Source organism: Apus apus, chromosome 5, assembly GCF_020740795.1.
Source record: "Apus apus isolate bApuApu2 chromosome 5, bApuApu2.pri.cur, whole genome shotgun sequence".
NCBI lineage: Eukaryota > Metazoa > Chordata > Aves > Apodiformes > Apodidae > Apus > Apus apus.
The window spans coordinates 46,543,788-46,562,213 of NC_067286.1; the positions used below are offsets into that span (position 1 = coordinate 46,543,788).

Below are 18,426 nucleotides of genomic sequence, written 5' to 3' on the forward strand. Positions count from 1 at the left end.
GCTTGCCTTCATTTTTTCTTAGTACAAAATGCATTATACTAAGCATAGTACAGAAAAGTTGTGTTCTGAAAGGGGAATTATTTTAGTATTATTAGTTTTTCTCAAACAGATGTCCAGTATTTGTCACAAAAAGCTGGAAACCCTCTGGAAAAACATCAAAAAAGCGAGTAAAGAATATCTTTCTTTCATTTTTACTATGTTAAATGCAACTGACCAGAGCAAGATAATGCCACAACTTTCATGGTTTTAAAATGTGGTATATAAACACTTTTTAATGAATGCTTTTGTGAAATAAAAGTGTGTAAAATCTTACCTCTTTTTCTCTGTCCTTTTTTCTCTCTCTGTCTCTGGTCCTAAGTGATCAGAAAGCATTGGACCTCAGGCACGTTTCCTATTGAAAACATAACCAAAACTGGCAAATGTCCATGAAACACTTTGTCTTCAATAAAATCACATATTCTAATAAAAATGCATTTTGTTGAAATATTCCAGATAGCTCCTCATGTAAGTTTATTTTCATCTGCCATATCCAACTGTCTCGATCTAGCTTTCCATCATCGCATAGTACATTACTAAGTTCATGGAGTTTTAGATAAGATCCATCAAAATTATTTCACCAAAGATGAAATAAGTTCTTTGGGGATGAAAGACTATGGAATTCATTCACTACCATACTAAGCAGATAATTATAATTTTTTGACAGATTTTTAAAGTTTCATACAGTGCAGTAGGAGATTAGTGAAAAATTAGAGTAGGTCTTGGGGGAAGGTTAATAGAAGAAGCAAATAACCCTTTGCTAGTAGGTGCAATACTCCATTTAATATGAGTCCTGGAGGTGATCATCTGTTCATCTTTTCCCACTGGAGTGAAAAATACCGTGATGGTTACCATATGCAGTAAATTTTCAACAATCAGAAATTTTCTAATGAAAGCAGAGGTATTTCCTTACCCACAGACTAATGCAGCCTGAAGTAGGATATGGGCCATTTCTTCAACATTTTCAGTTACATCTTCCATAGTCTTTAATTTCTGGTTTTTATTACTAAAAATAGTCTTGTTCCCTGACATACATTGACTATGGCAAAAAATTATATTGACCTATAGGACATCTATATACACTAGCAGGAGTGAATTTTTCCATTACAGACGGGAAAAATGGGTATTTCTGGGCTCAGAGGTTTAGTAATTATCATAGATGATACGGTATTGATGAAGTTATGCAACATCAAGTATTGAGAATTACTTCCTTCTGTCATAAATAACTAACTATTAAAGTAAATCTAGTGGAAGGTGTCCCTGCCCATGGCAGGGAGATTGGAACTAGATGATTGTAAAGGTCCATTTCAACCCAAACATTCTATGATTCTATAAATACAAGAGTGAAGATAAGTTAGCCTGGGCAGGCTCTGTTCTCCCCAGCTGAATTTTTACCCCTCGAGACCCACTTATGGACAAATCTGAGAAGCTGAGTAGGATATGTGGCACAGAACAGTGCCCAGTGGGATGAATGGCAGCCTTGAATTCATGTCTGCACCTGAAGCATTAACACTTTTTTTTCTGTAGCTATTTCAGCCCTGCTTCCTGGCAGACAATGGTCAGTCTAGTCATTACGTCTTCTAGTTTTTTCTCTCTTTTGACCTGCCACTGATTCCTACTAATCTGTAAAAGGAGATGAATAAATACAGATATAAATCTGCTGTAACTGATCTGTATTTATCAGAAACCTCTCTTGTTTTTCCATTGCAAACTGCTTCCCCCTCTCCCACTTGCATAACTCCTCATACCCATGCAATAAATGCACTCTGTAGCAACCCACAAAAAAAAAAAAAAAAAAAAGAAAAAAAAAAAAGTTGAACCATGCATCAGATAGAATTCAAGTGGGAAATAATGGTCATTTTTTTAAATATAGAAATACTAATTTTCCCAGATATAAAGTGCTATACTGCTCAAATAGTGTCAGGCATGTAGTAGAGACACTGTCAAACAAGCCAGCAAATCACTGGTGATCTCAGGCATTTTTGAGGAAGGAGAAGTGTGTGCATGTGTGTGAGGATGAGTCCGACATTTATTCTTATATTTGTTTATTCAGGAGAGAGAAATTTCCTGCTGTCTCAGCTCCCTCTCCTGGCGGTCAGGAATTGGGCTCTGTCAGATCCTTGTTGACTAACCTGTACATGACCCAAATTTCCAAAGACAAAGCTTTTGTGATTATAATATCGTGGTTTTTAGAAGGGGATTTCCTGAAGCCTGCATCCTTCTGGGAAGTGTGTCTGCTTTGTAATTTGCAGGAATGTAGCTGGAAAGAGATAAAAGGCTTGGAGGAGCAACAGGTTAGAGAAGGGCAAGGGGGAGAAAGATGGAAAATTATGTCTTTACACCCATTGTTGCAAAATGTGTCACTTTCTCCTGCCTCCACCAAGGCAGATCCAAATCCATTTCACTTCTCTTCAGCAGACTACCTGATCTGAGCTTTTCAGAATATTTATAAGTAAAAATTGAGAGGCCAAACCAGAAACGTCCTGATCAGAACATAAAAGAATGTATGAAGGAAGAGTTCATTTGTGTACATTTGCTGAATCATTTTGCTAAGAGTATTGCAAATTTAGACTTTGAAGTGTCCGTAATAGTGTACATCGACACTTTAAGGTTTCTTTCAGTCCTAGCTACTGATCATTATCTTGACATCAGGACTCACCAGGAATGATTTCTTCTCTTCCTTTTTACCTTTTTCTTCCACCTTACCTCTTCTTCTTACATAATATACTCCCATAAGTGTGAAGCAGTCAAAGCTGCAGGCAGGCAGAAGAGCTTCCTGTAGAAGCATTTTGGTTCCTTTGGGTCATTTTGTCTGTGCCTTTGATGCAGAGAATATAGCCTCATATCAAATTTTAAACGCAAAGGTCAAACCTGAGTAAGCAATAGAGAAAAATATACAGTAAACCATCAACTTAGGCTCCTAATTGGTTAAAAAAAAAAAAAAAAAAAGCAGGATGTGTGTTCATGTGTAGATGTGAACTCTACTTATGTGGAAAGAAAGGATTTGTCAGGGATTATTCCATTATTATTTTTGTTACCAGATGATAGAAATATAGAGGAGAATGCAATTAGATCTGTTTTCTGGTTGTCATTCAATTCCAGATATAATAGCTTTTAACTTACTTTATATTGTAATTATGTACAGTGAGATTATGACTTGATTATGACCTTGGTCTGCAGTTAAGCCAAGAAAATTTATTCTGAATGTTTTTGTGCTAAAAGAGACTGACTGGTCTGTGACTGGTAGAAGTGAAAAGAGTAGATATGACCATTTGGTTTTGGTTTTGCTTGCCTTTCAGTTTATGCTACATGGCACACAGGTTCAGATAAAATGATGCACTGCTAGGAAGAGTAGTGCTGAGTGGTTATAATATCAGAGAAAAATCTTGAATTCCTAAGACCTATTTTTCATTATTTGCAGGATTCTTTGAAGGAGAGAATAGCCAAGCATTGTTAATTTTATTCCCTCAAAAAATTAATAGCCTTAACATAAAATATGGAAGACAGACAGTGTAGCTTCAGGAGCACAACGAAACTTCTGTGCTTATAACATAGGACTATAAGTACTCATATGCAGTCTGTGCTGCATATGCTGTCTTCTCCCTTGATTCCCTGTTACGTCCCTTTAACATTAATATGTTTTCAGGCAGCTATAGAGACCTTGACTCCAGACATGTGGGACTGCGTGTTTGGAAAGCTGTATCATGAAAGGTGCTAGGATGGCCCTGAGGGTGGCTTTGGAATTTCTTTAGACATCATAGACACCACCCCTGAGGCAATACTGGGCAGGGAAGTAGGAAAGTGTTCCATAAGCAAGCTGACAGTGTGAGCTTTTTTTCCTATATACCACATATTTATGATTTAGTAGCATTTTGAGTAATAAATTGGAACATGTTTATTGAAGATAAAATATTTCATGGCTATGCACAGCAAGGTGACTAAAGCTTGAAGTTGCATGGATGCGTCTGACCAGTGAAGGGGAGCTAGGTAAAACCTTCACCTTTCGAAACTGCAGCCAGGTGTTTCAACCTTTAAATACTTTCATCAAAATATGTGAAAGCAGATATTCAGTTCAAGTGCTGAGCAAAAGCAATTTTAAAATTTTTATTTAGTACACAAAGACAGAATTTTTCTTGTCCAGCTAGCATTAGTCAGGCCAAAAAGGAATTCAAATAAGGCAGATTTGAAAAAAGATATTCAGATAAAAATATTGATCAGAAATTACTTGTAAAATATGAAAGGGAACACTTCCATTGATGTAATGAACTCAGGCCACTAGGTCAAATTTTCAGACATGGCACCCTAAAACGTGTGCTTATGTTCTCATCTATTTCCATGTGCTTTTCTCAGCTTTATCATAGAATTCCTTAAATCTGAATGGGATTCAACATCCTGGTTGCTGTGAAACAGGAAATGTCCTAGACACTTGAAAGAAGTGTCTTGTGCTCTGAGGATGATCTAGTGAGAAATAATAGAAATAAAATTTCCTTATCCCAAACAGGGTAAGGGAATAGAAACAAAAATTACAAAAGTGATGATGGACAGATATGCTGTTATTGAGGCATTTGCTTGTTGATTTCTTTAATTTTAACTTAACCACAACAGATTCCCTTAACTCTCATCCTCTCTTCCTAGATTGTTTTTAAGAACCTTCTGGCTTCACAATAAACACTCATTGCCATCTATAGTTTATGAGTTGATTCCTGAGATTTCCAATCATTAAAACTAAGGATATTGAGTTCCCTTAATTCCTCCACTTCCAGAATTCAGGTTCTACAAATGATCGGTTCATTCGCAGAAAGACTCTGTTCAGGTCTTATAAGAATATTGAAAACAGAGCTCGCCTTAGGATGCCAACATGGCAGGGATGAGGAGAAAGCTCAGCTACTCTACCTGCCTTCAGTTTTGGCAATTCGCTAAAGAACAAACTGGTTTAGCTTTTCCAGCCTTCTAGAGTTTGCATAGGATTTTTTAAAACAAAGTAGGTTGTTCAGCTCTTCTTATTTTATTGTCTTTGGGGTAGAGATTTCTAACACAGTGACACAGCTCCCTTTTCTGTTGGGTTCCCTTAGATTTATTGAAAAATACTGCAATTATCACCACTACTATGAGTTATTATTTGATAGCTGTAAAAGACTACTCAGGTAAAGCTTTTCCTAAATAATGTATTTAAACACATTCATTTGTATTCTGGCTTCCTCGTTCCTTCCCTCTGTCACTCCTCGATCAACCTCAAGGTCATAAATATGATTTGGCCTTGTGCTCATGCTTAATACAATCAGCAGTATTTACGAATGTGTATTTTCTATACTGAGTTTAATAGTGTTGGTTTATTAAGGATTGATAGCTGGAGATTAGGATACTGGCATGAAGAAAAGGATTCCCTTTATCATTAAACAATAGTGATAGGAAAGCTATAACTGATTTCTAAGGGTAAAATCTATATAACAGTAAAAAGGAGATAAACTTCCAACGTGCAGTTAAATTTAAGTGACGGTCCAGTCAAAGCTCTTTTACTTGTATGATCAAATGAGAAGTGCTGTGAATTTCACCTGATTTTCTAGAATCATTACTGATATCTTTTATTCTGATGTTGCATTTACCTAGGTGAGAGGCACTCTGGGAAGAGTCCTAGAGTAAGGTGAATGCACAAATCAGTTTTAATATGACATTCTTTCCTTCAGAAATTCCCAGCAAATCAGAAGCAGCGGTTGCCTGTGGCTGCTTATCCTCAGATGGGCTTTCTATCATACCCGGAAGTCAAATAAAACCTAATCAGCAATCTGACTTATAATTGGAAGAGAGCTTAGGGCAGGGTATTGGCCCTGTTAGGAGGTATAGACTGTCTCTCTCTGATAATGGAAAGAGAGTTGAAAGAACTGCTGTTACTCTGTGTAGTCCTGAGCATCGCACAGGAAGCTCTGCATGTTCTCTCTTGTTTTAAAAATACAGTGTCATGATGGATTCAAATAGTACAATCTAGATGGGAGCCAGGCTATATTAAAAGCAGATAAACTGTCACACTTAGGCTCATATTAGAATGTAATCCTGTTAGATTTTCTCTACAGTATCACGTCATCTTACATAATTGAAAAGACACTGTTCGACTGAAATATGCCTGTGAGAGAGAAATCTTTGGACAGTGGGGTTGCTAATCTTAGGACAACACACAGTAGAAGCTGCCTTACAATATAAGTGCATTTACAATTTGAATTAATAATTATAATCTACAGGACTTTTGAGGTTCTCACTTTTTATCTCCAACCATTCTAGCCTTGAGGATGATACTTACTGATGCCCCAGGTAGATATAGTAATCTACCAGTACAAGGTTGTAGGATTGTAACAGTTTGACTCCTAAAAAGGCTTTCTACATTGCCAGGCCTTGGAGTTCCCAAAAGCAGTATTTGGAACGTGTTACAGACTTCACAGCTGTAGCAGAAGAACAAGCTTTCATATAGTGCTGAAATACATTTATATCTAAATTACTTGGATGGTGCTTAAACTGCTTAAATAAAGGAAAAAAATATTTTAAAACATTATTTCTGTTCACTGGTGTTCTGTTTTCCTGAAATCTGAGCCAATGAGTTTAGATTTGGCTCACCAAAATCTTGAAAAATACTTTGCTTATGTAACTGCAATTCAAGACACTGAGGTCTATATATGCCTGGTACTTGTCAAGGTTTATATCCTTCATTAGGTTCAAGAATGTAAAATGCAGCATTTCTCTTTTTTTCAGTCATTGGAAACAACATATAGCAAGGCAAGGTAACAGAATATGTGTCTTTTATAGCATGCTTCAGCAGGTTGAATTGTTTGGTTATATATTTGAATAATAAGTATTAACTGGGAAGGTAAAAGTTAAAAAACAAAGACACTTAGAAGCTGAAAATCTGCATTAAAGAATTTTTGTATACTAAAGCTATCAGTTGTTTATGTAGCCATTCATATACAACTGTAAAACAGAATTAAAATAAGTATCTTAAGTAAAATAGCCGTTATGGTTTCAAAGAAAGAGCTCTGCTGCAAAGTGCTGTAGTTTCAGCTTATATTCTAAAACAGTACTTCAGCAGATGTGAGTGTGTTTCAATTAGTTGTAAGCTAATTCTGAAGTCCGTTGGCAGCACAGTTCATATCAGAAGCAATATCAAGGTAACAGTTGTAGCAACTATATGATTTACAGCAGGGTATCTTGTGTATGTGGATTACCACACTCATTTAAAAGGCTCTCCTCATGAGTAACTGATTCACTGTAGTGAGGTGCAATAATATGACAGTGTGCATTAATATGGAAAATATACATATTGGCATTACAGAAATAGAAGCAGAACTTTCCAGAGGCTGGTATGAAATAAAAAAATGCAGAGCATGATTAAGTAATATGACCAAGAGTCTACTCTGTCAGGTATCAGTGAATAACACTAATGGAAATCAGTGGTTCTGCAAAAGAAAAAAAAAAAAATACCTGAGCAAAAATTTCCAGTTAAATGGTTCAACTTTAGTTTTGTAAAATGTATTAGTTTTAGGATTTGAAAAAGACTATGAGAGCATAAGGACTGTAGGTACAATGTGCAAACACAAGTGATAGATGTAGCTTTCTCTGAAATCACTGAAAGTCCTTCAGTCACTGCAATGACTTTGCATCAAATCTATTTCAAGACGATTTAACAGTAATATTAAGCAATGTTTAATATTAATGCCCTTTTTTCCAGGAAGCTATAAAGAGCACAGCCTTAGAATGGTTTTCCAAGGGGCCTGATCTTCCCTATTAAACATTTCACGCTATTCAGCCTTTTCTTTTTTCTTTCTTTTACAGGCAGGCCAGATACAGCAGATAGCTGATATGAGGACTTGCTGACTTCGGAAAGTTGTGTGTAACGCTAACAGACTTCAGTGAAAGAAAATATTACCCTTCCAAGCAACTCATACACAGACGACTTTTGGTAGCTTTAAATTAATCCGTTGCTCACCTGCAAAGACACAGCTATTGCTTCTTTCAGCAGACATGGAGGAAGGCAACAAACTTTGTAATCCTGGCTAATGAGACTGTGGCTTTCTTATCAAAGTAAGAGGCCAGTTATAAAAGGATTATTTTATATTTTGCCTCCAGGACTTAAACTCTGGACCTGAACACTGGACATGAATAGAAGCCAATTTTAAAGAACTGAGAATTTGCTATCTGTGCTTTATTATTGTTATAAGTTCTCTATAATTTTGGTACTTAATTTCTTGAAATTCGAAATGGGTTCCTGGACTAGAATGTGGCCCACAGATTGTGCTGTTCTCATGAAATCATGGCTTATCTTTTCCCTGGGGGTCTACATGCAGGTCTCCAAAACTATGGCCTGCCCAAAAGTGTGCCGCTGTGACCGAAACTTCGTCTATTGTAATGAGCGAAGCTTGACCTCAGTGCCTCTTGGGATACCGGAGGGTGTAACCGTGCTCTACCTCCATAATAACCAAATTAATAATGCTGGATTTCCTGCAGAGTTGCACAATGTCCAGTCTGTGCACACTGTCTACCTGTATGGCAACCAATTAGATGAATTCCCTATGAACCTGCCCAAGAATGTCAGGGTTCTCCATTTGCAGGAAAACAACATTCAAACCATTTCTCGGGCTGCCCTTGCCCAGCTTTTGAAGCTGGAAGAGCTGCATCTGGATGACAACTCCATCTCCACTGTTGGTGTTGAGGATGGGGCATTCCGGGAAGCCATCAGCCTCAAGCTTCTGTTCTTGTCCAAGAATCACTTAAGCAGCGTACCAGTAGGCCTTCCAGTGGACTTACAAGAACTTCGAGTAGACGAAAACCGCATTGCTGTCATTTCAGAACTGGCCTTTCAGAATCTTACAAGTCTGGAGCGTCTGATTTTGGATGGCAATCTCCTTACTAATAAAGGCATAGCTGAAGGCACCTTCAGCCACCTCTCAAAGCTCAAGGAATTCTCAATAGTGCGGAATTCACTGACTTACCCTCCTCCTGATCTTCCAGGTACCCATCTGCTAAGGCTTTACTTGCAGGACAACCAGATAACCCATATACCACTTACAGCCTTTTCAAACCTTCACAAGCTGGAACGTCTTGATATTTCCAGCAATCAACTTCGGATGTTGGTAAAGGGGGTATTTGATAATCTCCACCACCTGAGGCAACTCACTGTAAGGAATAATCCCTGGTTGTGTGACTGCAGTATTAAGTGGGTCACTGAATGGCTCAAATTTATTCCCACTTCCATAAATGTACGGGGTTTTATGTGCCAGGGACCAGAGCAGGTCCGAGGTATGGCAGTCAGGGAACTTAATATGAATATGTTGTCATGTCCCACCACAACCCCTGGCCTGCCACTTACCATCACCCCAGTCCCAGTAACAGCCATGCCAACTACATTGGTTCCTACCCCATCTGTTCCTTCCCCAAGTAGCAAATATAATCCTCTCACTCCCTCCATAGCCACACTCCCCACTGTGCCTGACAGGGAGGACAGAGAAAGGATGACACCTCCTGTATCCGAACGGATTCAACTCTCCATCCTTTTTGTGAATGACACTTGCATTCAAGTTAACTGGATGTCTGTCTTTACTGTGATGGCATATAAGCTCACGTGGGTTAAAATGGGCCATAGTCTAGTAGGGGGAATTGTCCAGGAACGAATAGTTAGTGGTGAAAAACAGCATTTAAGTTTGGTAAATCTGGAGCCAAAATCCACTTATCGAATTTGTTTGGTTCCCCTGGATACTTACAACAATTATCGAACTGGAGAAGACACTGTCTGTTCAGAAGTCACAACCAAGGCTTCCTTTTTGAGCAATGGCAGCAACAACCCTTCCAGCCATGAGCAGACAACTTCTCAGAACCTGGGCTCCCCATTTCTGCTGGCAGGGTTGATTGGGGGTGCAGTGATATTTGTCCTCGTGGTCCTGCTCAGCATTTTTTGCTGGCACATGCACAAAAAAGGGCGTTACACCTCCCAGAAGTGGAAATATAACAGGGGACGTCGGAAAGATGACTACTGTGAGGCAGGAACCAAGAAAGACAACTCCATCCTGGAGATGACGGAAACCAGCTTCCAGATTGTCTCCTTAAATAATGATCAGCTCCTTAAAGGAGATTTCAGACTGCAGCCCATTTATACCCCAAATGGGGGCATTAACTACACAGATTGTCACATCCCCAACAACATGCGATACTGCAACACCAATGTCTCAGACCTGGAGCACTGTCATACATGATAGTGAAAGGAGATGGGGGTATCTAGGACAAAGAGAAAAAACTCTGGAAAAAGTAACCTCCCAACAACAATGAAAAAATTACATTTGATAAATGTTACCCAGATGCATTTATGCATTTGAATACTCTGTAATTTATACGGTGTACTATATAATGGGATTTAAAAAAAAAAAAAAAGTGCTATCTTTTCTATTTCAAGTTAATTGCAAACGGTTTTGTAACTCTTTGCTTTTTAAATCTTTAAAAAAATATTGCTAAGTACTGTACAGGGTTGTACAACAAGAACCCAATGTCATGGCAAAGGAAAGAATAACTCATTCTTCAAACATTAACCACTTTGCTGTCGAAGCTGTCTGAGGGATGTTAAGTTTCTAGATGTCCTGTAGTACAGGAAAATAAGTGCATATTAAAACAGGGTCTCTAGGAACAGACAAAAGCAATTCAGATAAAATGGGTACAACCCTTCTGACTTGAACTTGACAGCTGCTATTGAGCTTCAAACCAATTGGACATACATCCATTCCCTTCTGTCAGTTCTGCATTTCCTACCTCCAGCTGAAAGCTGGAGTTCTAAGTGCTACCAAAAGGCTTTAATCCTGCTTGATTAGTTTTCTCCCAATATACTTGGAACAGGAAAGGTAGACAGAGCTCAGTGTCAAACTCCAAGTGACCTTGGTTCCTATTTGCAAAAGCTACTCTGAAAATATCACCCAATACTATACGCTTTTACAATAGAAACTGTTTCTGCTCTGCATTATGATTAAGAAGCTTTAGGCATTCTCTGACCCTTCTCAGCGGGAGATGAAGGTTATCAGTATGTAACAGATAGCTGTCATTAAGTTGCACCTCTCTTTAATAGAGCAGCATTTGTTGACACAGCATGTTCAGGTAAAGCCTGAATGAAGGGAATTCTAAGTGCCCCCAGCTCTGCAGTATTCATATAGAATTTGGAATCTAAAAGTGTAAATTTATGAAAAAATAATGCAAAATATTATGCCAATGGAAAGGTTGCTGTTGACTTTTATGGTTGAAGCCCTGTTTGACTTAGAGGTCTGAGTTATGATCAGTGTGGAGAAATAGGGAAGAAAGACAAACAGATAACAAATAAGAAATATCTTTTAAAAATTATTTGTTATTGGAAAGGCCTCTGGGTCTCTTATGAATTGAAATATGTTCTGCAGGGAAAATTTTGTCTAAATCCTGGTTGGTTTTGTTTGTTTTCCTATTAAACGATAGAGAAACAGACATTAACTAAGCATTTTGTTAGCTAAAGAATTTTGAGAACATGATTACACACTGTCCCTTGGAATTACTGTTCTTTTACCTTAAGCTTTTAGAAGTTTTCCACAATTATTTGTGCTTTATAAGCAATAGATGGGCTTAGAATTTGCTTTTTGATTCCCTCAAATTCCTTAGCTGTTGTAGCTTTGGAGTCCTTGAGCTTTGCATGCACTATGTGAAACATCACGCTTGTATTAAAACCATGATGCTGCTCTCAAAATTATATAGTGTTCCAGTCACCCTACTGACTGTCTGACTGTCAAGAATTCCGAATTTCTTGCCAGTTCAGTGGTGGAATCTAACTCATCTTTTCTTTCAGTTTGTTTTTCAGTGTGGTTCACTTTCTCCTTAACCTGGGGACAAGTAAAAGTTCACAGCAAAGAGAAAAACAGAGAGAAACAAAACTTTCCTGAAGGAGTGGGGAATGAATGAGAAAACTTTTTAAAGTGACCACCTAGGGACAAGGAGAACTTTTAAAAAGTGGATTTGAAGTAAAGGCAAAAGCAGTTTCACTGTGGAATGTTTAGACTTGTCACTTTATGAGACTGCTTATGTTAGGAGAGGGGTTTTAATCCTTTCCTTTGCTCATTTCACTCAACCCATTCTTGAAATCCAGCAGTCAATGACTGTGCAGTTTCTCAAATTCAAATCGCATGATAATTTTCTTCTATGGCAAAATTAATCCAGTTACAATTGATGGCAAAGTACAATCATTGTGTAAGGAACTACATCCCTCCCTTCAACACCTTTTATAATCACCTTTTGAAATTTCACTCTATATTCTGTATATTTGCTATTTTCTCCAGCTATAACAGGTATTTTAGGCAACCTGTGTGGCTACTGTAATAGTAAAGTCACTGAAATTTTGCTGAATAAAAGGCCTGCCATATGATTTCAAATGGTATAATTCTAGGTAGAACTGTCTATGCAAAGTGTTTTTTTCTGTGACTTATTTTCTGAAGATGACAATGAGAAGGTTGATACTTGGTTTTATTTGTTTAACATATTTTAGCTGCCAAAGCCCACAAGACAAGCAGCAAATAGTTGTGCTTCTGCACTCTTCCATTGCATGCTGAAGTTTATTTGAAATTAAGTAGAGCCAGAGATTCCCACTGGATGTGGATGTAGTATTTAATTTCACTAAAACAACTAGCTGTATGTTTGTTTTCAAAAGACATCCTTTGAAAGTACATGCTTATTAGAATTTCATAATTCAATGACTGATGCTGGAGGACTCTTTGTACTCCTTGATGAACAACTTCTGTTCTAGGTCTCAGGATACCATAGTTTCATGATGAGCTAGGTCTCTTATTTGTAGCAAATAACTTATTCAGGGAGTTCAGCCTTACTGCAGGTGAATGATCCATAAGCCCAAACTGATGACTACAGATGTGGTTACTGTCCTGATGGGGTGAAAATTGTATATCTATCTATCTGTGGACTATTACTTGCCTACCTAGATAAAAAATCAAAAGTATATTAAAGACAGCATAGTTTATACTTCTTTTCAATGTGAAAAAGAATATATTGCTATGCAATACTGACCAATGTTCTTTTCTATAAATATACTTCTGAAAAAAAGTAGCAAAACATCTATATAAAAATTGGTGGATAGAACTGGGAATATTTCTAAACAAATTCACAGTTGTAGTAAACAGAAAGGTCATATTTTTCATTTGAATCATGTTTCCCCCAGTTCTAATTGCTATCCAGCTGCAAAAGAGTTAACATCTTTCAATGTACAAGATGATTTGGGATATTATATAAATGAGTGGTTTACAGACAAAATCTTATGCACCTTCCATTGTATATTGCTAATAGCTGAGAAATGTACTGAAAAGATTGCTGAGTGGAATACAGCAAGAGTTTCAGGTGAAATTATGTTAAAAGCAGTATCACAACACTTCAGTGCCCAGTGCTTGGGTTCCTTCTAAATACTTATTTATTTACAAAAAAGTCCTCATTTGCACAGTCTCACTATAACAAGTGTTCCTTGCATGGAGCTTCCCGACAGAAGTAAACACCTGATGAATGCATGGACTTTGTGTTAACAGGTTCTTATTGGAGAAATTAGTATTGAATTTCTTCATAAGAATATTTAGGGATTGGGTTACTTTGGACTGAAAAGATACTAGCAGTTTGTAAGCCAATAAAGGACTACGATGGATGTCATTTAAAACAGAAAAATTGAGTAACTTATGCTATTTGTAGTAGTAGTTCAGTAGTTCAGCTATGTTTTTTCTCTAAATCGCTTTCTCTTTTCGTGAGAGAAAATTTCTCCCTCTGAAAAATGTATCAGTTTTAATTTAGCAAACAGAAGAACTTTATGCATATTGTATTGTTGTTATGGTTTTAAGGGTCTACATAAGGCACTTTATTAATGATATCGAAGTGGAAGTTCAGTCTCAGCTTTTGACAGTAAAGTGGTTAATTCCCATTGAATTCTCCATTTATAGACTTCTTCACCTTAAATTAGAATATAGAGATATTAAGTTTTTTTCTTTAGAACACAAGAATAATGGTTTTACTCATGACTTATCTTTCCAGCTTAGTGGAAAAACAAAACAGAAACGAGTGCCAAAACCAAAAGTAACTCTCTGAGCCTCATAAAATCCTGCTTGATGCTCTCTTCTAAATGCAGAGATAATCCTAGGAAGCTGATGATCACTCCTTCCCTGAAATCTACTGAACAGGGCACTTTGTATCCCAGATGATACTACAGGCAATACTGAAACATTTGTCATTAAACTTTTGTACATCATAGAATGTCTTACTCTTTAAAAGGACACTGACTAGTAGTCCATATGGAAAACTAGTACAAAAGAGATTTGGCAAGCTTTTATTATATTGGGGCGTTGTGGAAATGTGCCTCATGAGAGCTGAATTCTGTTCCTCTCAGAAACAGATAAGTTACTAAACAAATTGTTATCATCAGTTGGTCCCAAATATCTGAAGATGATCTTTCTTAATACTAGTTGTAACTGAGACATGCACACTTGGTTCTGTTCTGTGTTTGGTATACTTTCTATCTTTAACATGGAAAAATAGATGGTTTGAAATCTGCGTTATCTGTTTTTTGCAATCTGCCATGTTGCACGCATTGTTAACTTCAAAACCTCACTATACACTATATATTATCTTGTTGACATATTCAGTAAAGAGTTATTTAAAAAATACAACAATCCTACTGTATTTATATGAGCAAGTTAATTAAAAAACTGATGTGAATATCTGAAAGGGAAAACAGAATAAGACCAATATCAAACTTCTTTAGTTTCATTCCTAGAAATATTTTCAAATGTTCCACTGTGTGTCCACACTTTCTTCAGATTCTGAAAGATGAAGATTTTTGTCTTCTGTATCTCAGAGAGTTAAACCCTTTGTTACATCAATTTCTCATATTTAATCTTATCTTTACAAGATTATCACATTCTGATATGCATGTAGGAAAGCACTATAAAACAAGAACAGGTTGCATTCCAGTGTTTGCAATTAATAGGTACACCTAAGCAACTACACATATTTATACAATATATATATATATATCTGTGGAAGCTGGGACCCATTATATGCATAGTCATTTGAAAGACACATTAGACATTCATCCTTGAAAATCTTAAACCTGCCTTTTACTTATTACTGTCTATTTAACCTGTCTCTTTGAAATCAAATGTGATTTTTTCCCCTTCAAAATTGTTCTTGAATTTTCAGAATGAACAACATTCAGACATAGGCCTTAATAAATTTTTTTGTATCTTATACGTAACATATATGGCAATACATACATTACATATAAAGAGGTGCTTTAGCTACTTAGAAATTATAATTACCCCTCTTCTAGTTACATATACAATAACTAATTTTTGGCTTTGCCAGAATCAGAAATATTGAATGTTACAAGCTGTGTGATTTCAAAGCTTAAATATTGCTGAGTGTCACAGTTCCTCTGTAAATTATCTTATTCTCTGTCTTAACCCTGAATACCAGCTGAAACAGTGCACTGAGAGCAGCTGTGCAATACATCCACATCTAGGTCCTCTCCTTTATATGCTTCCCAGAGCTTGATGTTTCTTCTGAGTCAGATTAGACCTCTGCAATTAAACTTTCTTGCCTTACCACTGGAATGTGGACAGTAGAGGTAAAGTGAATGATAAACACTTGTGATCATTTCTGTATTCTGGAAAAAAAAAAAAAAAAAAGTCATCATAATTTTCAGTTGATGACTATATCATATAAAATTTTAATAACACTGAATGGTTTATCTTAGTTGAGGTCAGTCTTCATATTTCCTTTTTACAGTTCTAAGGTCAGTTATCTGAAGCTGGTCACACACATGTGCGTGTGTGTATAAATACCTGGGATTATATACAGAGGATTTAGCTACAAGGAACCCCCAAAGCAAGCACATGGAGGAGCAGTTTTCATTATTGTTCAATCAACATTTTAAATTGTATCACTTTAAAAAGGGTTCTTCTGTCTTATAATAAGAGTTATGATGTCACATGGAGAAATGATGATCAGTCACCAAAGTATGAAACAGGTATCTTAATTCTACTTGAAGTGCCAGTGTCAGTGAAGGCTCTAACTAAAAATCACTAAAATACTTCTATTGTTGAATTTTTTAACAATAATTTGCATTCCCAAAACAAATTTGCACACTCTTATGGTGAAATTCTGACACAATTAATTTCAACCATAAATCAGGATATTTATAGAAATAATATACCTATTAAAAGCATTATTTAAAAACATCAGCTAAGTGAGGCACCAGACCTATGTATGTCTTTTGAAAAGCTCAGGAAGGGATGAAATACACTTTACAGAAAATAAGGGGGAAGAGAAGTATGTACTGAGCAGCAGCATGCAATGTAAAGCCACACAAGATGTCGATACTTAAAGCCATGAACAGGATGCTGAGCGCACCAAGAATGTTATTTATACATAGACACACATATTTTCTGTTTGTAACTCCATATTATGGGTAACATATATGCCTGCAAAAATGCATGTATGAATATTAAGAGTTTATAGTATAGTTACACTTTGGTGGGGACATCTTAGAACAAGAAGAATCTTGACTCTGTGCGCCTTCCTCTGTATAGAAAGTGTTCATGTGTAGAAGGAACTCTCAAATTAAGAACAGAAGTCATGCTGATTACACTGTTGTGTTTTCCAGAGAGTAGAATGCCTTGAAGAGTGAAGACAATGTATAAACTATTATGGAAAATCCAGCTGAAATGCATGTGTGTTTACAAATTTAACGTGCTCTGCAGAAGCGAGATGTCTCCAAGATGAATACTAGTCAGAGTGCTAAGTTGAACGTGACAATTCTTGAAAAGCACAATTGCCTGATAGATTCTGTTAAAAATATATATTTATTGAGTGAAATCAATAATTCCACTCCAATAAACTTTCAGCAGATGATCACACAGATAAAATTATTTGTGATGAAGATTGGAGCAATGTGTCTAGAGATGGAATGCTGTAATTTTCATGCTTTGAAGCTGCCTCCTTGATGAAGAAAAGGCAGGTTTTGTTCTGTGAAGACAAAATACAGTCATAATGATGGACAGAACATAGAGATACTCTTCTTTACTGATATTTATGCACATTTAAAAGGATGCATACATGTGCTCTATCCACATAAATTTGTGAAATAATTTTAAATTTCCTTTACAATTTTCAGACACTTCAAATGAGATCCAGTTTTAACACATGTACAGTATTTCAGAACATTTGAATCCTCAGAAATTATTGCAATCTCTTTCAATTGATACAATCAAGAAAACATGATGAAATGAAGATTTACAGAAAGTACATAGTACCTTCCAAAAAGCTTTAGCCATGACTAAAAAAATTAAGAAAGAAAGAAGACAGCTGTTAAATTAGCATATCTTTGTACTTCTATTTAAATGGTAAGTCCTTCCAAATTTCTAACACACTCATTTTAATGCTGAACTTTGGTTTGACTTGCAAGTCAAATGAATTAAATGACAAAAGGCTGAACTCATATACCTTAAAAAACTAGTTTGTGTATTCACAGTTCAGGAACCAATACGTAGTCTCTTGCTCTGTGAGTTATAACACAAATGTTAATAATTTTTTGCCATTAAAGAAACATGTTAAGAAAATTTGAGTGTTGGTGTGAAGTCAAGTACTGCAGTATATATTAATTTGAACAATTTCATTTACTCAAGCTGGGCATTGGTAAGGGCTGCAGAAACAAGGCTTGCACACTAAACCTATGTCATTTTCAAGAAAAACTTTCTCACCAGTACTAGACACTACTTCTTGCTGGGAAAAGGCACATATGACTTACCAACCATGTATGACTTAAAAAAAATAAACCAAATGGAAATCTGAGAAAGGGAAGATACTCAAAATTATTATAGTTATTCTAATAATATACAGTTAAGTACTTTAAGCAGTTTTTAAAAATCTCATAAAATATTGAAGTTGTTCATTATAAAGCTCCCTAGCAAGCACGTATTCTATTTCCCATTTATAAGAAATGAGTTTAGGCAGCTGTTTACTTACATTTGAATTGTCATGGGTTTTGGTGGGGTTTTTTGTTTGTTTGTTTTGTTTTGTTTTGTTTCCTTTTTTTTTTACAGGGATCCTCAGGTTCATCATATTCTCAGATCTAATTGGTCATCATGTCCACTTGGAAGTCTGTCTATGCACTGATTTACCTTGTCATCTATGAAAAGTTTGAGGGATAGGCTACTTTATGCATGACAATTGCCTTCATGCCCAATTTATAGTTAACTCTATTTCTATACCTTTCAGCTTTGGTTTTGGCTTTCCTTTTTACAATTGTACTAAGACTGCTCTTTTTAGCAGAAGACAAAGTAAGAATACTGACTAAAGAAAGAAATTATC

The 18,426-nt window shown here is 36.3% G+C and overlaps 1 protein-coding gene across 2 annotated transcripts in view; it reads left to right on the forward strand.

The window, feature by feature from the left end:
* Positions 1-17,675, forward strand: part of FLRT2 (fibronectin leucine rich transmembrane protein 2) — a 62,499-nt gene extending 44,824 nt beyond the window's left edge. For both annotated transcript variants that reach the window (XM_051620475.1, XM_051620474.1), the window contains exon 2: positions 7,852-17,675. In XM_051620475.1, the coding sequence (XP_051476435.1) occupies positions 8,277-10,265 (1,989 nt within the window). In that variant the 5' untranslated portion in view covers positions 7,852-8,276 and the 3' untranslated portion in view covers positions 10,266-17,675. The remainder of the gene's footprint in view (positions 1-7,851) is intronic.
* Positions 17,676-18,426: the final 751 nt, after the last annotated feature.